This window comes from Ornithodoros turicata, chromosome 7 (genome assembly GCF_037126465.1).
Source record: "Ornithodoros turicata isolate Travis chromosome 7, ASM3712646v1, whole genome shotgun sequence".
Lineage (NCBI taxonomy): Eukaryota > Metazoa > Arthropoda > Arachnida > Ixodida > Argasidae > Ornithodoros > Ornithodoros turicata.
The window spans coordinates 46,865,945-46,889,693 of record NC_088207.1 but is presented as its reverse complement, the minus strand read 5'-3'; the positions used below and the strand labels follow the sequence as shown (position 1 = coordinate 46,889,693).

The 23,749-nt window shown below is 47.6% G+C and overlaps 1 protein-coding gene across 3 annotated transcripts in view; it reads right to left on the bottom strand.

Annotated features, from left to right (window-relative positions):
* Window positions 1-1,866: 1,866 nt before the first annotated feature.
* Window positions 1,867-23,749, bottom strand: part of LOC135401306 (uncharacterized) — a 139,157-nt gene continuing 117,274 nt past the window's right edge. For all 3 annotated transcript variants that reach the window (XM_064633624.1, XM_064633625.1, XM_064633626.1), the window contains exons 3-4: window positions 20,000-20,174; window positions 1,867-6,429 (exon numbers count right to left, since the gene is read on the bottom strand). In XM_064633624.1, coding sequence (XP_064489694.1) covers window positions 5,203-6,429; window positions 20,000-20,174 — 1,402 coding nt within the window. In that variant the 3' untranslated portion in view covers window positions 1,867-5,202. The remainder of the gene's footprint in view (window positions 6,430-19,999; window positions 20,175-23,749) is intronic.

Here is a 23,749-nt window from a genome sequence, read left to right as displayed (position 1 = left end):
GATTAACAATCGAGCTTCCCAGGAGCTCCCATATTGGCAATAATCCCCTCAGAAATTTTTCTTTATCGTCTGCAATCACCGACCCCACGTTCTTCATCGACGTGCCGCTTTGAGAACGTTCGTCAGCAATGTATGGGCCCTTGTTGGGCATTCCGAGCACGCTGCTGTTTATGGGCTCCCGTAGCCAAGACTTCGGAAGCAATCGAGCGTTTTGTCGGACCGCCTCAGCTATGACAGTGTGGTGGTGGTGATGGTGCAGCACTCACGCTACTGAGCGTGGTACCTGTAAATCTGGCAGCGTGCTGCTCGAAGGGGATTACGCGTCCTGGAACTGTTTATGACAGCAGATATCTTTCACATCGACTCGAACTGACCTTCGCCAAGCCATCGCAATACTGCTGTTCAGAAGTCGATTGTTCTCATTGACAAGGGCCTGTTGGCACAATCGTTGAGGGCATTCCTCAGTGGTGTCCTCAGCAGTGCTCCGGGTACACGCTACTCTCCTCAACGTTGCTTGTTCGTGAGGCGTACTGGCAAAATTACTGAGGGCAGCCCTGGCTCCGCACACATCATCTTTGGGTTTTGTATTCCTTCGTCAGCTACTAGACAGTTTCCACTCATCTCTTTGTCGTCCACTAGCTTCTCACATCTTCGTCGTTGCCAGCGCCGGGAAATCAGGGTGGCTTCCAAAGCTGTAAATGTGAACAGAAACCTCGCCTACTCAACGGTTTTTGCCGAATGCTGGAGAATTTCTCCTCGTTTTGTTATAGAGCCATGACAGATAGGGCACCAAGCAGACCCCTGTACCATGTACTTCCATGCAGTGCATTGCGCTGCGCGATCACCTGCGATCGCCTTCCATAAATTTAATTCAATTCATATTTCTCGTATACATTCACGGAGCAAGAAAATGAAAAGGTGATGCACCACTTGGAGTAGAAATAACTTACGACGTTCACCAACTCAGAGTTGCGGCTGGGGATTGAAGTGTTTCTGCACAAAAACAGTGAGCGTTAAAGTCAACTGTCGTACCAATTAGGCGTGAGACGTTCACTGCCATTAACCGTTGCTCGTGCTCCAGTATTTTATCCCGACGAAGTGTTGTCCCCTATGGTCCAAATCTTTTGTTGTTGTTACCCGACCGCTTCCCTGGACTTTCGGTACGCGCTCAAGACAGTCACCAGACATTGTTCCACACGATACCTGCAAGACTCTGTTCATCAAAACCGATACGTGTAGACCTGAAAGGTTGAGGGTTCAGCTCTACATAAGGAGGAACGAGGGCTTGTCAGCCTTTGCATGCTGGGTCAGGTCGACCTGAACAAGCATGGTGGAGACCAACTGTACAGGGGTCGACGCCACCACTTATACCACAGTAAGAGTTGTAAGGCAGCAGCAGCCCCGTCTCTGTTGCTACCTTGCAGACTTTACCTTTCGACGTCACACACTCCAGTCGACACATGGCCCAACAAAGAAGTTTGCTGTACCTTTCGCGCATGTTGCATCTTTATTAAAAAAAGAAAAGGAACGTCTCTAACCACGCTATTGACGAGAATCTCAACATTCCGAATAGGGCTTGGTCACTTCGTGGCATAGGTCTGTTTTTTTTTTTTTTTTTTTTCCACTGGTGGGCCTCATCCAATCTTATCACATCACTGCACATTAACTTCGAATCCCACCACTCGACTTCAACTTCAGCGTCGCATCACATCAGAGATCATCATGAAGGAATTTGCCGACCTATCTGCTTCATGGGTGACTGACGTTCTGACTCCATTCTTATAGTGTCTTGCATTCCATCCACAGATGTAAACTATTACAAGGAACACTTCGTTCATTTGAGCAAAACAAGCGAACCAGACACAATCCGGGTGACCACAAGCTTTTATATGTATGAATATTTACAAAGTAAAACCAAATATAGAAAATGAGTGACTCAATGCTTCGCTTGGGGCCGAGTCAAAGTCGCTCGCTGTCGCATTCGCATGGCACCCTACTGAAGAACCTGCGTCCTTTCCTTATCCTGCCCTGAGGACACCCCATCAGCGTGCTCACTGAGGCCAGTCAAACGGGCGCATAATTCAATTTGCCCATTCCCGACGGCGAATTTGCAAACACTTTGTGAATCGGGTTGGTGATAATAAATTGATCCAAGGGGAAACCCACACAGGGCTAAGGGCTCTAGAATTGCTGAAGCGTTACTTTATTTCGATAATCGGCGCTTGGGAGTGATAACGAGTATGATGACTAGATTAACGCCGCCGCCGACAGAAAAATAACAGTTTAGTCATCAGGCAGGTAAGTTGCAGTATGTTACGATCTTTGTAGCGTTGTGGAGCAACGAGACGGTCGATAACGATCTTACGTACCCTGCGCGTTCAGAGGTGAGCTGAGAATGATGTATATTTACACTGGCACACTTACCAGAGCTTCCGCGAAGTTCGCAAACAACGAAGGACCTAGGGTATACACGACGACACTATAGAAACGTTCTGTACAGGACCTATTACGGAACGTTAACCGTAAAAAAAAAAGTTGTATGCTGTGCGTTTCAGAGATTCGCACGACTTTTCTTTTTTTTTACTGCTTGCTCAAACAGCGTCAGCAGTCGTAAAGAACGGTGAGCGAGCTTTTGAGTTGAATTAACGATAGTTTAGTACGGGATATTTTTAGTACTAACAGTGCCGCTTCTAAGTCGGAAAAACGTAGGACAGGAACGGAGAAAGAAGAAAATGAAGTCGCTGTTTCCCCTTCGAGTGCGAGTCGCTTCCCAAGCAGCACAACATCTTGACCCAATATTGGAGAAATATTGGCAATGTCGGCCCAATATTGAACCAAGATTGGGCCAGTATTGCCAATATTGGGCCAAGATGTTGTGCTAAGAAAATACATATTATAAGTAATTTCCCCACCATTTTGCACCACTTGAACACATAGTGGCAAGGCTCTTTCGTTAACCTGACGACAGCGGTCGAGAAGAAAGAATACACGTCACACACACACGGCTAACATATTTGGGAAGAGCTACGGTTCTCCCTCTCACACACATTCGTTGTGGTTTACCGCGTGCAGCACAGACTAGTACACGCTTTTATTGCTTAGCGATACTTCATAGAAAAAACACTTTCACCAACAACCGCTCACGAGCTTCGACAGGGCAATCAATTAGACCTATCACTCCATCAAAAGGGCAGGGTGAGAAAAGGACCAGGTTCCTCGTATGTTATACAATAAAATGTTCCGTGTAACTTTTAACAAATCTTCAGTGATTGACAGAACTGTTGCACACACACCCACACACGTCGTCGTATACCAGAAAGCCGGCAAGCAAGCGAAACCTAAAGTAATCGGTCCTCAGTCTGAGCATTTGCGTCCTGCTGTGCTGGGCTGTCGGGTCGCCTTCTTCGAAGCTCAAACTTGACGGTAAAAACTCAGAAACTGAACGGAACTGTGTTTAGTCACGGTTGAACGTGAAGTAACGACGCTGTAGACGCCATGCTTTTGACGCTCATACACGCGCCATTACCGCGAACGCGCCTCAAGAAAGATGTAGGGGGAGCCACGGAGACACCGTTAATATTATTCATAGAAACATCGTTATCTACATAGGTATCACAGCGGCGACTATATTTAGTATGGAAAAGGTAAACCTCGTTTCGTGTCTCGAAAATCTTGAGTGGTGTACGAACAGACGATTTTACAAAGACGCGCGCGCCACCAAGCGGCGTAGGAACTTTGAGGGACACTGCTCTGTCGTCTGCTTCGGTTAGGGTTTACCTCGGCTGACGCTGCTGCAGCGCACTCCGGGAAAGTTGTTGCTGTTCTTCTTTTACCTCCGCTTCTGGTCGTCTCGTAATGCTCTGAGGCGTTCTAAGTTCCCATGAGCCTTTGCGTGTCACAGGGTGGCGCTTGCTTTTGCAAAAAGGTCTATAGACCGCGCCACCTGTGGCACGTAAGAGCTCCTGGGAATTTAGAGCTCCTTGAAGCATTACGAGGCGGGCGGAGGTAGAGGATGAACATTATCATCCCAGTTTTGCGCAGCAGCCTTGTTAGCCCGGGTAAACGATAACCGAAGCAGACGACAGAGCAGTGTCACTCAAAGTTCCCATGCTACTTCGCGCCGCGCGCTAGGTGGCGCGCGCATCTTTTTAGAATCGCCCATTGTCGACGAAAAAGGAAAACTATGCAACGACAGCGAAGACTTGCATCCAGGAAAGAGTTATTCGAAAAGAGTTTTCCCAGCAGAACGCGCTTATTGCGGACGTTCTGCCGTAGTATAGACCAGCTATTTTTTGTTTGCTTTGTTTGAAGATGTACGCAAGGACAACGCGCATTGAGCCCTTTGATATTGCCAGGATGGTTCATTTGTAATACATCGACGCGACTTCGAGCGATCAGCTCCAATCTAGTATATGTGGCACCACTACTATGTATCGTGCGAACGAAAACGTGCCGCCATCGTGTCATCTTGCTCGCACTGACTGCATAGCTCTTTTCAATCATCTTAAATAGTATTAATAGTGAATAAAAAAAACTGTCCAGTCTGTCAGTCAACTTTCCACCAGTCTTTCGGAAACACACACACGCACACCGTTGTCAGAGGGTACACATGGATGTCTTGAGCTTCTCACACGTTATAAATATTTTCCTCCGGGAGCCAGACGATCGAAAAGTGTGATAGCCAAACTTCCTATGGCATCATCGTCACACGCACACACACATTGATGACTCGGCCTGGTGCCATACTGCTCGGAACCGTACAGGGTGGCGTCCCACTTCCCGGACCAGATGTGGCCCGTGTCCGAGTTCCAGGACCAACGCAAAGGAACAAGAAAGACTAGTACGAGCGTGATGGAGTCCCTTTTCGCGTTATCCGTCGACGTGCATCTAATGGCAGCTCAAATTTACATTATAAACCTGTCGCAGTTCCCGACGAAACCACAGGCGCTGTAAACCAGCGGACGTGGGGTTTGCGGGAGCCGCAGAGTCGAGGGAAAATGTTTCGTACACAAAAGGTACTGGGCTTTGATGCGAAGATGGACGTCAACCCTCAAAGATATATTACGGTTGTTCTGGACCAAGTAGCCAAAGGGGCAACTTTAAAACAACTACTCAGTCAGGCTCCTGTACCGATACTTTAAACCCACTGATCTAGGACTGAACTACGTGTTGGAACTGCAGTTTGGACTTTCCCAGCTCGCGTCACGTGCAGAGAGTTCGGTTGGGGTCCACAAATACAGGCCTGATGTCGCCGTACGGCGGCGGCTGTTCAGTACCCGCGGATTCACGAGGCATTGTCCGTTGGCCTGAGGAACCTTTCGTACCTCCGCGACCGGCGAGCGATGCGCCAGAATGCTTTCGTCCGCCGCCCGTACTTTCTCTCCGGCCGTCAATAGTAAACGGTACATTGGAGCAGTCCTCTTCATCTATGGATGCATATATGTTCTCTGTCGAGGCAGCTTGCTGTTGCTCGGGTGCTGACTGTAGGAATGTCGAAAACCCTCCACCCTGTGGCGGGTATTGGCAGTCCGGCCCCATGAACAGAGCGGGAGGTGGAGGTGGAGCCCTGCTTCCCACAGCTGGCGGTGGAGGTGGTCGTGGCGGTCCGTTGGGAATCACAAAGCCAGGGTTAAACACTGTAGGAAGGCCGCCCGGAACACCAAAGTCGCCCTGGGGCGGTGCCGGTTCTGGGGGCGACACGGACGGTCCATGCTGATGCGTCAGGTCTAAGTCAACCGAACTGTACGGCAGCCCCGAGTCTCTTCCTCCGCCGACACCTTGCTGGTCGAAGGCTAAAGCGGACTTGCTTAAATAGTAGTTCTGCTTGGCCTGCAGTCCAGCTTCTAAGGTGTTCTTATTGCGTTCTAACGAATGGGAGTGTTTGCCGGTCCCGCCAGTTAGTCGGTTCAACGTAGGCGGTTGCCGCCTGCCGCGTCGACTACCAGTGTTGTGGCTCCCACTGTCGACAGGAGCAGCATCAGGAGGACAAAGGTCTCCACCAGTGGATCCTTGAAGACTACTGCTTCCCGAAGCAGGTGGCCGTGGATATTCCCCTAGACTTAACTCGTCCTCTGCGAATTCGTCCTCGCTACCTATGCTCCTAGCGTCTTCCTCCACATCGCTGTCTTCGGAATAGTAACCCCTGGGTTTCTCGTCCGAGTGCCCGGAGACTTCCTCGTAAATGGGGTTAAACTGCTCTTTGTTCTTGTTGCTTTGTCTCCTTCTTGCCCCTTTGTCCCGGCCGTGTCCGGTCCGGTGGCTCGTGGTCGCATGTCTTGGTTGCAGGTGGTGTTGCTGGAGGGTGGGACGTTGGTGTTGCAGTGTACGGTGATGGAGTTCTTGATGCAAGGATGGTCGGAAGGTGTAATTGCTCTGTGATAGCGTGGCCAGGTGAGGAGCTCCATAGCTGCCGTATTTAACGTCCAGCAGCTGGAAAGAGACAAACAAAACGGTTATCAGGATAAGATAGTACGCAACGTCTATGGTACACTGAATGAGCAATATGGTTCGTAGTTCGCAGTTTAACTGTCACCTTCGAGTTGGAATGCACCTTACTGGACAAAACGTGGGCTGCGTCGCCAACTCCCACGAGTACAATAAGCAGGCAGCAAAATCTTTTCATGAGAGAGTCAAATATAGCTTCCACTGTCGCACCATTTCGCCGCTTGTCGAGACCGAGAAGTTCACGATGCTAGCGAACCAAAAAACAGAGTTCTGAGGATCCATACTCACGGAATATTTAATACGACGCTGTCTCATCGCTGCGCTGCTTGTTTTCAGCATTAGCGACTTTTATCATGGTTCCTTTTAACCTGTTGTTGTTGCTGAGATTCGGCTGACCGATGTGTCGCAAGGGCACCGCCGGTTAAAGTGCCACTACGGACTAAAACTCGTGTCTTCAGAATCGTACCAAAGTTATGTTACTGAAATCTTCTTGTCTTACTTTACGCTCCTGCAAAATATTTTGGCTCTACGTGACGCGAAAGCTAGCGAAAATTAATTTTTATTTTTGAGAACTGTGACGTCATTTTAGGTTCCGACGGAGCGGAACGTTGCCGGCTCTCATCCGGCAACGCTGTTGCCCTTCGCGTCTTCCTGGGGCTCACCTTTTGCACTCCGTTAGCGGAGCCCCATGTGACATATCATCCGATCGCTCCGACCTTCGAGAAAACACAAAGGAGGGAGGAGACATCTCTCCCCTTTTCCCCTCTTTCGACCTGTGTCGCGTGACTTTCGCCACCACGTGACCCTCCCCGGACGCCGGCGTCGTTGCTAGGAGACGAGTGCCCACTACAGAATATGACGTCATTGCAATTTGTGGACTTCTGATTACGTCACCCGCTCCTCGCGTCATCTAAACTTGTAGAGGCTCAGCAGAAACGCACAGCGTTCGTAAAGAGGATTGAAATTTCGCGTACAGAATGCTTGAAGCACCTTCTTTTCATGGACTAAATAACATAAACGCTGTTTTCCGAGCCCGGAGTGGTTCTATACTCTACATGGTCTCATATCTCACAAGTCTTTTCGCAATGCCACACTGTATATCACGAACGTCAAACTTGATACCGCATATATCTCAAATTCCTCGAAGGAACCAAAAAAGAAACAAAGACAGTACAGATCAGGCTTCTTGGCCTCAACGACGCTACCGCTCTCCCCTGCACCAACCGCAGTTCAAACCCATTATGAAACCGATATCAACGACGTCCAAAACAAAAGAGCCACGTCTCCCTCCAAAGAATTCATTCCGCTTCGTTTCACAGGCAAAGGAAAGCAAAAATCCGCGTAAGCAGTAGCGAGCCTGTACATATAGCATGTAGGAAGGTAAGGTCTTCTGCTTTGCCCGTCTTGAAAGTTTTCTAATCCTTAGAAGACCCCCTTAATCTCTCGGAGATCCCTCTGGCGCTTAACCGGATTTGAAAGAAGGCAGACAGCCGTGTCATAGGCTCTCTGCAAAGGTCGCGTTCGGAATGCATTTGTATTTAGCGCACCCAACGACAAGGTAATAAGACGCGAGTATAAATAAATATATACGTATAAATATATACATATACAAATAAAAAGCAGGCACGTCCTCCTTCATGGGGTCGCCGTTCAGGTAAAAAAAAAAAGAGTTCTCTTTGCCGTTTTATTTCCGTCAAGTTCGGGTTGAACGACTTCGTAATAAGCTCGCGGTATCAAGTGTGCTCCAAGACTGGCTGCTGCGAGTAACAGCGCCATCCTGCTTAAGCTGCCTTTGATCGATACGACAAAAGGAGCCGTCCCTTTCTGCTCTGCGCTGAGCCTGATAAGCGACAACACAAGGAAAGGTAACCCAACTGGTTGTCAGTAAAAGCTGGCTGGCAATGAAACTCTTCTCGAGCTGCCTCTCAAATGCACGGGCGTAATCGTTACGTGGAGGGACAAATCGTTTCCTGTTGATGTTACGGGGATGTGAGCGACCCTCTATCGGAAGAGTATACAAAACGAGGACGGAGTAACGAAATCAAAAACCCCCTCATCCCCCCAATAACTCCCCACTCATCATCATTTAGATGAAGTTGTTCCTGTTGTTGTACCTATGGCGAGACAGCGAATTAACTAGGAGCACCAAATAACACTGACGTTTGCACCTTCGAACCGCTATGATCCGGGGATTTTCCGAACAGCCCCCGCCCGGCCCAAAATACCTCCAAACATGCCAAAAACATAGGGTAAATTCAGCAGATACGGGTGTCGCACATCACGCCCCCCCCCCCCCCCCCGTCCCCGGGATGAAAATACTGCACAAATCTTTATCCAGTGGTATATGTTAATCCTGCTTGAGAGGTATTTTAAAAAGTCGTCTCCTCTGACAGCGACCACTGATCTCAGACTCACTGTGCCCCCTCCAGGTGATTCACAGGTGTAGTTGTTGTATTCGACGACGTTCTACGAACACTATCGCACGTCGAATAAACGCATTCAGTTCGCCGAAAGATTCCCGAGACCTTGCTACATAGCGTTGCGGCGACTTAAATGGAGTGGGTGTCTTTTTGGCACAGCTCCGCAGGACCATTCAGCACATCCGAGAGAGTTTAGAAGATTCGAAGGCGTATACGATAAGGGTTCCGAGAGCAGGATAAGACAATCGCCTTCTTTTTTAAGTTGATGACATCGAGTTTCTCATCTTTGGTTTGACACCTCCCGTTATCGTATCGTTTTCGTGATGCGGCTTCGATACTTCCATAAGTGCTGTGTCTCCGCGGAGTCTCTTCTCGCACTGTGGAAGAAACAGCTCCTCGGAGTGTTCTAGCTGTGCTAAGACCGCTGCAACGTGTCGCTGATGGATGCGTGATACCCCCGCATGCGGCTTACGTATGTTCGCATGAAGCAGCGCTCACTTTGTTGCATACACACCCCCTCATGTGGTGTTTTCGGGCTACTGGGATGCGTTCGTTTTGACAGAGACATCCGTTCCGAAAAATTTGAATACATAATTTTCTATTCGATTCGGAATTCGAATTGAATACACAATTATCCGCTTCGGTATTCGAAAAAGCCGGACGTTCGCGCAGCCCTAATCCACACCATTTCCAGGCAGAGCCTCAACAGCGACGCCTTGACTTTCACATTGCTTCTATCTCCCTATCCACTGATGCGACATAAGTCTCGGAAATGCGACCAAACTTCCAATTTTGCAATTCCCGACTTCAATCCCCATGAAAACAGCGGACTTCCAACTCACTCAAGGACGCGGCGGGCCTCCTTTGGAAAACCAATACGAGGACGTCGCCGTCGTTTCGAAACATCCAAAACGAGACATTCCATGGATCGTATCTCTCGAGCATGGCAAGGCCGAAGGAAGCAAACGTCAAGAGTTCAAAGTTTTGAGATCAATAATTCACTGGGACAACGCGCATGGGTGGATCTATCTCGCAGACCCGGCCACGCGTCCCAGTCTTCAAAATAAAGAGCAACAGAAGAGGAAGATAAGCAACTAAATACACCGTCAACGTACAAAGATGGAGAGACCGGTCGTGTCTTACTCCCTCCGGTATACCTACGTCGTTATTCTCCAGTACCTTTCTCGTTTGACGTCCGTATACAACGCCACACGTGGTATCTGGATATCCGTACGGAACTCAGAAGTCATGTACGCCACATTTGTAACTGCATGTGTTTTGAATCAGAGTTAACCTACAGGACGTAGGTACACATCCAGAGAACGCAACTTTTCCTTTTCAACCTTTCGTTACCGTAATCCATACTTTTTTCGCTCGTTACAAATTTATGGCAATGCGATCTCCGTATCGTTAGCGATACCAATACTTTATAGTGCCCGCCGCCCCCAAATTCTTGCTACGCTGGTCCTTTACCTTTATTTATTTGTTACTTTTATTTCGTTGTCACTGGCTCATTGGATTCATGGTCCATATGTGTTGATATCAGCGTTGGCTACCGGAAACGGAAACGAGAAAAGGTAATTACCGAAATTCAACAGGAAACGAAAATAGAAACGGAAACGAAATTGAAAAGTGGTAACGTTAACGGAAACCAAATTCGCAGGACGTTTGTCTGAGTGTTTTCGCGTTAATATGAAAATTATATATATCCGCACTATTCTTCCAGTCCATCCATTCATTCATTCGTTTATTTTCGGGACTTTCTTTTGTGTTGAGCCCACTGCACAGCAAGATGGACGCGAAATTTTTGCATGACGTGTTATTTTTGCGCACGAACGGAGACTTTTGGAACTTAGAGGCGTCTATTTCCGCAACCTAGAGAGGCATCTATTTGCAGTGCATAGGATTCGTGACGAACTTTGCATTAAAGTTTTTCGCGTTTGTGTTTCGTGTGGCTTTTTGCATCCATTACGTAATTAGAATATGTGACATTAAATAGCCAAAACTAGCAGTACGAGTTCCGGATGAGAAACAGAAACCAGTACCGAAATTACCTCGGAAACGGAATTCTTAAACGGAAACGGAAACAGAAACCGCGACCGAAAATCGTTCAGAAACGGAAACGAAAAGCAGAGTTTTTCAGTTACCGGAAACAATAATGCTTTTCGGTAACCAACCCTGGTTGTTATCGTTCTCCACACTGCCTGACATTTCACGTTTAGACAACACCTTAATAACAATGACAGAAATTCGATCGTTTGAACAACGTACGGATATGTTATGTATTTATGAAGAAGAATAACCGATAGTCCTGCGAAAACTTACAGAAAGCAAGAAGATGTGTAATTTACCAGAATTAAAGGGAGTTCTTCGTTGTAAAACCAAAAAGTGCACAAAAGTAGTGGCATAAACTGCAGAGGCTGAACAGTGCGCAAATGATCACCGCACAAAAATGTTCCAATTGAAAGTTTCCCATGCTCTACCTCCGCTGATGTCTCTTTTGTGCTGCTTCCAAGCACTCTACGCCTCCCATCACGAGGTGGTGCATGGTCGGGGAGAGGGGAAAGAGGTACAGGGCAAAGCCACGAAAGAAGGGGAAGCTTGGGAACCTGCAGCACATCCAGTCGCTTACCCCCCAACTGCCTCTTTCTTTCAAAATCTCCATTAGCTCCGATGTGTATCCCATACGCCTCCCCCCTCGAACACGACGATTCCAGGGCGAAAAGAAGCATTCCACAAACGTAATCTAAATAGCACGGGCTCCATACTGTCAACCGCCTCTTCAGCCTCCTCCCACGACTCGTTAAACTTGGGTGAATCGCAGAAAACGGCAGACGAGCACCGGAGATGGGAACAGCTTATTAAATTGGTGCGCTCTTTGCTCTGCTTTCAAGCACAAACGCTCTACAGCACAGTACAGAGACGCACTACCATTTTATATATACGTATATACACAATCCAGTTCGTGGTGATTTTTATTTTCTTTCTCGCACGACAGCGGCATTCGTGTCTCCTCTACGAGCTGGGGTTCGGTCATGTTCGATGCGAGGAGGAAGAGGAGAAGAAGAAGGATAGTGAGAGAGAGAGAGAGGAGGGGGAGGGAGGGGGGAAAGAAAAGTGCACGAAGAGAAAATAAAAGAGGCGATTTTAAGATTGAGACATCTACGTGCCTGACGTGCGCCTTGTGATGAGTCATTTCCAACTTCTGCGCCCAACGTGACTCGAGGGTCATAGAAAAAAATGATGCCGGTCTTGGGTTGGGCTCCTTGTTTTGTACCTTACCAAGCGTATGGGTATACGTTGTTATATGATGTATATACGTCGCAAGTTGGGGCTCGGAAACATTTATGGACTCTCTGGAAAACCCGCAATGAAAGAAACACGCCGCGTGCTTATTTGTTGCTGGCGTTTTGCCGTTTAAAAAAAAAAAGTAATTGTTTAAAGCGTCTTTGTGAGGTTTGTGCGTGCGGGTGCGAAGAGATGTCTGTATGGAAAATGTAATTAAACTACCAGTCAGGCAAGGATGATATTTATGAGACACACGGTAGTTCAGTCGCTAATCGCGTTCGAGCGCTTCTTCCTTGAATTCCCCCTTCCGTAGAACGATTCCTCCAATCGCTATTAGAGGGCGCGCAATCGCCTTCTCCGCCCCGCCCCCTACGCACGGACACACATGCACATCCTGTACCCTGGTCGTAGATTAGAAAACAGAAAAAGACATTCAATGTGAAAGGAATATGGTGAAAGGAAGGAAATGAGGGAACACTCCATCCCACGCCTTTTGAATTGCATCGATAACGTTGCGGAGAACACAAAGAAGGTACAATAAAAAAAAAGAGAGAGAGAGGGAGATAGAGAGAGAGAGCAAAATCATAATTCACCTCAAAGGCGTGTCTGCCTCCGTTCGCGCTATTCTTATCTGACACTAGAGTTGAGACTAGCATCTTTTAAAAGCGGAAATGTAACAAAACACACATACACACACAAAAAAAGAAGGAAAGGAAAAAGAAACGTACTAACGCACATAAGCAAAGAAACATAAAATAAAAATGAAGACTGTCACGGGAAATTGGCTGAGTCGAAGTAAAGGAACAAGCGGGAAGACGACGCAGAGGAAAAAAGGTTTTGCCTCGAGGTACATTTTCCATTTTCCGCAACATTTTTTCCCCCAACTCAGAATTAGCTGTTTTTGATGGGGCGGATGCGCAATGTTATGCTTTCTGGAACCGCAACTGCCTCACTTGCGATCGCGAGCCTGTTTCCTCCTCATCCAGATCTAGTAGTTACTTTTTTTTTCTCCCATTCTTCCCCGGGCCGGCAGGGTTGAGATAGCGATTGCGATGCTGCTGAAATTAAATTTCTGAGTTCATAGCTGCAACCAAGCTTCGCCGCTTTCCCGTTTATATATATATCTACCGACAACATAAATTTGTCCCGGGAATTCGAAATTGCCAGAATTTATCTCTCCACCACGAAGAACACCAAACAGCTTTTTTTTTTTCCCCTCCGCTCTCTGCGTCTTTCAACTCCAACGATAGCACCCGAGGCAAGTCTTATGAGCTTTCCCGCCAAAGATGTCGCAGCCCTTTATTATTACGTACTGTTTCCTGTCGAATGAGATTTTTTTTTTGTAATTTTATTTGTCTGGCTTTTTGGTTTGGATGTCAGCAGGGTTAGCAAACCGACTACTAACCACTTTTGACTAACGGACACAAAATGTGACGCGGCGCAACACGATTTTCGACTGCGGATAACTTGCTGTCCAATACCAGATTAAACTAAAGCCTCGACGGAACGGGAATTGGGTGGTCCTCGAGAAATGGTCTCTTATCGGCGAGAACAGACACTCGATGAGCGCTAATAAAATTAGGACCGATTTGACGATGTCGAGGTTCTCTCTAAGTGGACTGAGAGTCTCTTCGGTCCGGGTACTCGTCTTAGCACACATCTTCGCAGAACTTGTCATTCGTTCTGCTTAAAGAGAGTGACAAAACTACTTGGGGCATTAGACTCTTTCAGTCCGAAATTACCCTACCATCTCATTCACACAGACGAAGAAGATGGACGAGAGAGAGAAAGAAACATTGGGCTTCTAGAACATCGAACATCTAATTTCTTAACTGCCTCGCATGAACGTACTACCTTGATGAGGATGATGACGATGATGATGATGAGAAAAAGGGGGACGGAAGTACGGCTGGCTACGTACTAAAGTACGCACGAACTGTCACCCAAAATATTTCCTTTGGGTAGCGCGCTTCCAGAGAACACCTGTTCACAAGAATGCGCGCAGCAGCGAGCGACGAAACCGCCCAGATCCTTCTGGCGTGTTGCGACGTCAGCTCTTCCGAGCACTTTTATTGGATGCCGGGAAGCGTCTGCTACAGCGCGGGAGCAAGTCGACCTGTCGACCGCTCTGTGCTGCTCTGTGTGAGACGCGGGAGGCGCGGCGCCAAATACCAGGCTTGGGAAGTAACTTAGTTAGAAGTAACTAGTTACTGGAAAAGTAACTACTAACCCTGGCTAATTACTCTTTCTAAGAAAGTGACTTTCAGCTGTAACTAGTTACCTTTTTCAGTAACTGTAGTTGCTTTTAGGATTGTAAGTTTTTCGCAATAATTTCGGAGAGCGTTCGTATTTTCTTTCATTAACCTTTGCCGCATGTTATTCGTGGCTCACACAACTGCTCGTAGCTCTAAAAGTATGGAGATGCAGCTATCACCGCGACTCAAAAACAGGCGCGTGGCGCGTCCACTATATAGGGTTCGGAGCCCGGGATCCCGAAATTTCAGCATAATTTTGTGTCCCGAAATCCCGGGATTTTGCAAGGCCAAATCCCGGGATTTCGAGATTATAAATTTCGGCTTTTTTTGCAACAAATATTCGGTGGTATGACTGAAAGGGAAAGAACGGTGTCCAAGCGACTTCTTGTTTCAAGCGTCCCTTCCCCGAAAAATATCATTTGCAATCCGAAACCGAACCAACCTTGTCGTCCACGACACATTACAACGACGTTAGCTGCTGACTCATGTCAACTACGCCAGCCATAGCGGAGAACAGCCCTCATGTAGCATAAAACTCCCATGAAATCAGAAAGAGTCTTCCAGTCCAATACAACAAGAAATATTGCAGAATCTCTCTTTTTGTTCTTTTGATCCCCACGAATACGTATATTTTGAAACGTCAATATATATATTACATAAGCAGGAAAAATCACAAGACGACAAAGAGCTTACACGAAAACACAAAGGGGAGTTTATTAACGCCTATAGGGATAGGGGTTGACGTTTCGGCAGTCAGCGCTGCCTTCGACGGGACGGTCCCAGCGAAGGCAGCGCTGACTGAGAGAGAAAGTAAAAAGAGAAAATGGAGACAGCCTTTTAAGAAAATTATAGGCTCGGCTGCTGCAGGCTCGAACACAACAGTCACTGTGGATGAATAAAAGGCAAGACGAGCAAACCGCATTATTCCTTGTATTCACACAAGAGACATTCCCCAGAATACTCCAGCGGATGATGCGAAGTACGTCATTGATTTTAGCGGCTGCGTAAGTAGAATTGCTGTACGTCAGAAGTATGTATCTTCTCGTGCACTACTAACTTCGAGAAATGTCCTGGGGCGCAGCCAGAAGATATTCCGTAGCAGACGACAAGAAGAGACGCATTTCATTGCGGCATTTCAGTTGACATTCCGACACGGTGCGAATGCTGAATGTAATACGCAGGTTTTGCCCGGTGACCAGTTTTTTTTTTTTTTTTCTCTCGCTAGAATGTTCCGTGGGGATGACACAAGAAGCGACCTATATCGCAATTTGTGATAGCATGGTTGTGCAAGTGGATACAGTCCTATGCGACATCCTGGGTTTAGTTGCGAAAAAATCCCGATCCCGTGCCGGGATCCACTTTTCGAAATCCCGAAATCCCGGGATTGTAAAAACGGCTCGGCATTCCGAACCCTAGTCCACTACATTCGGGGGTACGTGGCCCTCGACTCCAGGATACCCGTGGTGACACGTCACTACCTCACTATGCTAGGATCGCACAGAAGTACAACGTTGGCACCCTAGCCTCGTAAAGGGGTCGTATTAAAGTTAACTTTGGTATTGCTACAATATAAAACGTTACCATTACTCTAGTTCTGTGGTCTGCTCCCCTAAGTGCAATATATGAAAGAAGCATTGGCCCCGTCTAGTGTCCCAGTTGAGGTGCTGTTCGGCACTGGTAGGGATGCTTTGGAATAAAGCGGCCCGGAAATTTGCAGATTTGGAGCAGCAGCTGTTGCTCCAATACAACATGCACAAGCAGTTCACACTGCACTATTAAATAATTTATAATATTTTGTTTTAAATTGGAGCCATTGTTTCTGTCATCCTGGAAGGTAACGGCAGCGTAACATAGTTACCTGTAGCTGTAACTTAACTAGTTACTATTTGTGCAGAGTAACTGTACCTGTAACTTAGTTACTTTGTTCGTATAGTAACTGGAACTGTAGCTCAGTTACTTTTTCAAGTAACTTTTCCCAAGACTGCCAAATGCAACCGCAAAAAGAAAGGAAAGACTAAGAAGGCGCGCGCCTCACTATTGGTCGGATGAGATGACGTCACAGGCTGACAGCCAACAAAAAGGACCGACAAAAAGGGACCGACAAAAGGGACCCGCGAGATTGAAAACCTCTCGTGCCCACCAGGACTGCATGTACGCCAACTCGTACAAGGCACTCGTACTTTTCGAGCAAATATGTGTTCCGGGGCTTGTAATCCAAATATCTACACCTCCAGGCACTTTTTTTTTTAGCATTTCCATGCCCTTTCAAGATATTGTGACCCTTGAGCTGTAAACGATGGCCGCAGCATCTACGTCTTTCAGAAAGCCCACCAGGGTGCAAAGTGCGAGTTGTCTTTACTGATCTGGCATGTTCGCTATAGCACCAGAGGCGGATCCGGGAGGGATACTTAAGGGAAGAAAGGCAGGTGAATTGAAACTCTATGGAACGACAGGGACTGGGGGGGGGGGGGGGGGGGGGGGGTCAGGACAGCCTGACCTCCGCCCCACACACACACATTGATCCAACTCTATATACCCAGCACCCAAACGAGTTAGGAAAGACTTCGTACAAGACCACCAGGGCCCAGAGACCAGCTTTTCGTCGGTATAATTAGAAGCTTCAAAATGAGAACGTATAACATGAAAACTGGTGCGCAGCCTACCCTTTCGTCCTCATAATCTTCCACACACCAATGCATGTAACCAGGGCTTTGTGCGGTCCGATTTTATCGCCGCCGAAAGGCCATTCGAATAAGACGCGTCCCACCAGGAAGCGGAGTCGGAAGCGGGTATATAGAGGAAGAGGGCAATAGGCTGACTCCAATTTCACGGCCCACAGAGTTTGATACGAAAGTTGCGAGCGAAAGTCGTCGGCCAAAGCGGCTGCCTCTTAGAAAAGTCCCAGGTCTCGTATTATTTGCTGAAAAGGAGGGGGGGGGCAGCAATTTCGGGTATGTATGGTGCACGCTGCTGACGTGGGTTTGCACATCGTATCTGCGGAGAAAAGTTATCAGAAGAAGCAGTTTCATTTTTAGAATCCACTCCCCCCCCCCCCCCCCATTAGTGCAACCTCTATTTACCGGCACTCTCGCTACATTCGGTGTCTGCGCGCCCACCCTTTCTGTGTCGAGTCCCTCGTACATCCCGGCCCTAAGCCTGTCCTTGAGAGCAAAAGGGTTCTACGCCGTAACCCAATATCTTCCACAACTGCAGAACTCCTCACTATACACTACACGGAGCTGCTGAGATACAGCTAAATGACATCATCATCATCATCAGTGGCTCAAGCAGCGCAATAAAAAAAACGAAAACAAAAAAAAAAAAAGAAGAAGAAGAAGAAGAAATTACGAACCCTGCGTTCGACACCATACAGGCATGCTGCCCCAGAAGATTGTGTGTGGACCAGACATTTCGTGGCCCAGAAACCTTCCAGAAGCGGATTCCTTCACACGTGGTAAACCGGTGGCAATGAACACGACGACCCTCTAGCGCCCGCACAGAGCACCTCGGGAACCGGGCTATGACTTTGAATCGTCGGTAGGATCTATACCAGGCCTCGCAAGAAGTATCCCAACAGGGCTACCCAGGTTGCGAACCATACAGTTCAGCGCTCACCAACTCGCTGCCACACAAGATGGGCTCCGTGGATGACGCAAATTGCAAGCACTGTGTCGACAGCCCTCGACCACCGGGCATAGAACACTTCATGCGCATGATGGCGCCCGCGAAAGACACCTAGCAGACTGCAAGAACGATATATCCTGAAGGAGGACCATTCCCTAAGAGTCGCACGAGAGCCCTGAATCTATAGCACGCTTCCTTCGTGTAACGGGGCAACTTGGAGACCTCTACGATGCGCTAGGGCTTCTTTGGTCCTCTTTGGTCTTTGGACCTCACACAGCCAAAACGAGCGTAGACTTGGACCTGGAACACCGGATTACCGCAGAACGATCCTAATAGTCTCTTAGCCTCATCTACAGTCTCATCTTCCAGCCATATAGTCGTGACGCCGCCCTCGATTGTGAGGACAACAACGGCAAGCTGTTTACACAATCATCACTATACCACCATTGTATGCTTTAGGAAGAAAATGCAGAACGCAGGGGAGTTGGCTAAACGGGTTTTCAAGGAAGCCTCCGTTATTTTGCTGCATGGGTATATACTCCATATAAGCCAGCAAGCAAGCCTTCGGTCCTCCCTAATTACTTGCGCTGCTTACACACGGTGTTCAAGTGTCCAACTTATCCGAGAAGCCGCTTCCCTTTTTTTTTTTCCTGTCTCTTGATCCCAGTCGCGATTAAGACCACACTTGGGTTCCGGGGACAAAGACCTTCGCTCGCGGTATCCTTACTCTATTCTGCGATCCTTTGGGATCACTTTGTGATATTGTGCACTGTGCTCGCGCGTGTGTTACCGCTGTGAGGACGTGGACGTCGCAAATGTGGATTTGCGTAAAAATGAACCCGAGAAAAGAAAATGGATTCTATAGGTGCGCAACTTAAGTCACGTGAAGTAGATAGTTGTTGCGGCCAGCGGCGGCGGAAAGGGGGGTTACTGTAGACCCCCTGAATTTGTGAAGGGGGTGCAAAATTACTATGGAGGTGACGCGCCAAAGTGTTATCTCTGGTGCCGCATGCGAATAAAATGCCATAATCCCTGTTCCTTTTTTTTTTTATTGCGGGTTAGCGCCGCGAAGCAACTGTGGCTATGAGCGGCGTACAGATGTGGACAGACGGAGAGAGGACAGCAGGAAGGAGTGGGGGACAGGGGGATTAGTGTGCGTCCTGGGCCGACTTCAAATCCCTTTTCCTGAATCGAATCCTGAATTTTTGGGACCCGGGCATGAATTGGTGGTGGTGGTGGGGGGGGGGGGGGAGGAAGGGGTGCGTCGGTTGGGACCTGGGGTCCCCCTGAATTCAAGCGTTGTGCCGCCCCTGGTTGCAGCTAAGTGGAACAAGCGTATAAGGGCTGTTCTTAAGTTGAACACGACTATAGTTATCCTTGGAGCTGATATCACGTTCGTAACTTGGGTTTTCATAGGATACACGGGGGCGTTATCCACGCAACAACATATGGGAAAAGTCATCGGCATTTACAACAGGGGTCACTGTCGTAACAAAACAAACTTAGCAAGCATGTGCTGTCTCCCCAACAACACCGAATATCCTCTGGATGTACACTCTTAGAAATGAACTTCACCGCCACAGCACGCTCCTTAGTCAATCATCATTTCCTACGATATCGTTATCTTCCCTGATTTGTTGAAAACGGGAGGCGTACGCCTTTTTTTGTGACAATTATGAACAGCGTAAGTGTCACAAAAAAGGCGTACGCCTGCCGTTCTTTAACAAATCAGGGAAGATAATGATATCATTCGAGATGATCGTTGGCTAGGAGCGTGCTATGCGGTGAAGTTCATTTTTAAGAGTGCACGAATCCGTTAGGACGTTATTCGTACATCCAGAGGATATCATCGGTGTTGTTGGGGGCCGCATCTGAAGCGATTTCTAGCCCAATTCACGAAATCAAAGTGCACCGATACACACAACGGCACAAGAGAGGATTTATGGGAATGGTGAAGTATTCCCTCACCTCTATCGGTGTGAGGGTATGCGTATCAGGTCCGTGCGGTACGTGGCTGGGCAGTCGGGTGGGGTGGTGATTTAGAAGGACATCGTTGTAGCTGGCACCATTGGCAGAGCGAAGGTCACACGGACCCTGGTGCTGGCTCTTGCAGGGCAGGAAGTTCTGAACCTTTTTCTTGTGTCTGAAACGAGAGCGCACAGCAGACATCAGACAATGCGTGTTCACGTCAATCAGCGGGGTCAAAGCTGGAGTACATCATTCTATAGACAATGATATCGTAGGCACGATTGGGATATTGGTATATCGACTGGAATGTAATAACCGCACAGTAGGCGAACGCAATTTAAAACCATGGAAATTGCCCACAACTGGACATCGGTGGACCGGAAAATGCTGCAAAATACAGGGGATGTGGGAGAGATATAGCATACGGCAAATTACGGTGCAGGGGAATAACAACGCGAACATAGGGACATTTCTCGATGGTAAGCAATCTTCCACGGGGAAGCACCTGCTAGAGATCTCGCAAATGTAATGTGGCATTTCCAGAGCAAACAGCGAGTACTGCGTATCGTAGCCGTATATTAACACTGTCAATACCTCGATATTCATATACCGATACTTTATAGAAGACCACCACTGTATGATTACGGAGTTTGAGTTCGCCTACAACGTATATTTTATCTCTTTCGTCCACAATATTTGATTACCAGGAGCATTACACACTCGAAAAACGACGCGCAATCATTTTTTCGCCCTCTCCTTCACAACGTTTATCGTAATCTCGAACTCGCAACAGTCGGAAAGAATGCTCGCAAAGAATGCTAAGGAAGCAACCGAACCGCAACAACATTACGAGTACGGTTCCCCAAAATATACAAAATTCCCGGGGAACCACCACTTTTCTCCGTGCGCAATAAGTACAACCTCCACTTCGAACACATACGATACGGAGAACCCCCCCCCCCCCCCCCCCAGCAGCCCGAACCACTTTTCCGCAGACCACGAAAGAACTCCCCTTTTAAATTGTTGGGAGGGAGGTAGTATATATGTACGTACCGATACCGTAAAGGTCTCACGCGCAAGTACAATCCGCTCCATAAAACGAAAACGTTATTTCCATTTGGACCTTTCTTTTTTCCACCATCTCCCCTCTCTCTGCACAGTCCAAATGGGATGTGATTCGTGTATAGCCTCTCTTTCCGACCGCACACACACACACACGAAATACTTATGACAACTGAACAAAAAAAAAAAAAAAAGGATGAAGTACATTACTCTGGCTCACGCACTCGGGCTCATAACGAATCGCTTCGAAGTAAATACATTTTGCAAAACCTTTCTCGTCTCTCGATTAAACTGAAACACTGAAGTGATTTGGCCCCCTCTCCCCTTTTTCCCCTGCCCCACGATCCCATGATACCCCGCGCGCACGCGGTTTCCCTTTCCCCTCCCTTGGGCTCAATATATAGGATCATCTTTCGCTGCAAATCCCTTTAAACCACATTACATATTTACCGGATTCATTCCTGTCGCTTTTCGTCAGGCATGGACAAACTTCGCGAAACGAAAAAACGGAGAAAAGAGAAAATGCTAAAAAAGAAAAAAAGCGAAGAGGTTACAGAACGAAGAGAGATCGTCTGGATGCGATTATATTATTCCATTACTTCAAGGTGGGACGCGAGGAAAAAAGTCGTTATTTTAAAACGGATCGTTAGGCATGAAGACGTGTTTCGCGACGGCACAGAAATATGAAGCGAGGGTGCTTGTGGCAGGAGCCACGTTAGGGTTACTGACTTCTGTCGCAACTAACTGGGTTATAAGCTTTTTTTTTTTTTCATACATATATATATATTTTTTGTTGGTCTCTATACCGAACGCAAAAGAAAACGGACGGGGCCACATTGTTGAAGGATCCAGACGATGAATTTGTTTCGTAAAAAAAAAAGTCGCAGAAAGGAGGAATCGACGAGGGAAAGGGGGAATGACGATTTGGCTCCGCCGCGCGGCGGAGCGCTCAAATTTGCCGAGTGACTGTGTTCTTTTTTCCGTCTGGATCGGTTCAAATAGCTCTTTATGGTGGCCAGCCACTAAGCCTAATGAACTATAAAAAAAACACACGAAAAAAAAAAAGGTTTAACGACGGAAGAGATTTCAGGAACGAGGCCATCCAAAACTGACGTCCAAAATCGTTTGCCAGTTTGGCGCATCCCGAAGCAAGAGTCAGAAAGGTCTTCGCCTGCTTAATGGCGCTTTATTTTTATTTTTTTCCCTTCAGCATGAGTGTTCTTTGTCTAGCCATTCTTTTCCTTTTTGGATGGGTAAAGCAGGGCTCTTAGTGGCACATTGGAAAGCCATTAGATATGAAAGGAATTAATGCGCCTCTGGAATAATGGACGGATTGACGATGGCGAGTAGAACATCACAAAAATGAATTTCTATACTGAGTGAATCTGACAAGTTGTAGCACCACTTATGCATAGTGTTCGCGTCATTGTAGTAATCTAACAGTATTGCGGTTTATCACTGGCAACAACATTGTCCGTCGCGCCACCTACACGATGTTGCACGAGATCACCGCCACACACAGCAGTGTATTAGAAATGTTTGGTTCCTTCGAGAAAACGCAGAGAAGATGGTAATGGACCTTTTTCACAACGGCCTATGCGCATGACCTTGAGGCGCCGGAGAGGGTTATCTCCGTCTTCACTAGATGGCGCAGTATGAGGACGACAGAAGTTTGGGACCAGTGGGGAGACCGCACGAACGGCGCGAGCTCGTCGGTCCCACTCCGGACCGGTTTTGGTCCTTTGTGCTACCCACGTGGATTTGTTTTGACGCGCTCCGAGCGTGGTTCGCTGGAGAACCGCTAGGATTCGACGTGTACGTGAAGGAGGGCCACTAACCGAAGGTTATTATCGAACAATAACAGCCAAGAGAGGAAGCAAGTTGAAACCGTTCTTTATGTTTTTACAACATAAAGCTAAGCAACATCAACACAATCGTTGACAACCATGTAAATTTTATTCAACTTTTTCGCCATGTACGTAGGTTAAGCCACATCACGTGACCTCTGCTCTGTTTACCTCCTCTCATCCGCGGAGACACACCGGCGCAGCGTATTGGTGCTTCGTTTTCGAGTTAAACCCGATTTTTCACGATATTTGCACCCCGGACACACTTTCTAAAATTCGGGTTCAACGCGATTTCTATACTAGGAATCCCCGAGCTCCTCAAGCTTCGCGTGCCGCGGTAGGCCCTCAAACGAGTGAATCGTGATATCAACCAGAACGGGTACTGGAGGAGACCTCTGTGTCTTCCTTTTATAATCACGCCCTGCTGATCCTTACGGCGAGCTTTCATAGAACTGGAACACATGTTGCAATTCGCCAGGTCATTAGTCCCCCCAGTTCCAAGTGCTCCTTGCCTAATGACCTGTTCCCACCAGTGCGAGTGCCACAGGAGGTCATAGAACGCGATAATGACATGTAGATATGTAACATGTGAGCTTTCGTACACTGGCAAATTTTGCCCTTTGTAATCGCAGGGCAATAAAGATACTGGTTTCTGGGCTCATTATCACAATGTTGGCTTAACTAAAACGATTGAAGTTTCACCCTAAAATCCTCGATAGCACACGGAACGGCAAGGAAACATCCGATTTCTCCCCGAGTTTTTGTGTGAAAATATCACCCGACCTTTACACCCCGAATTGCAAAAAATTAAAAGCCGGAGAACGAACAACAGCGAACACGG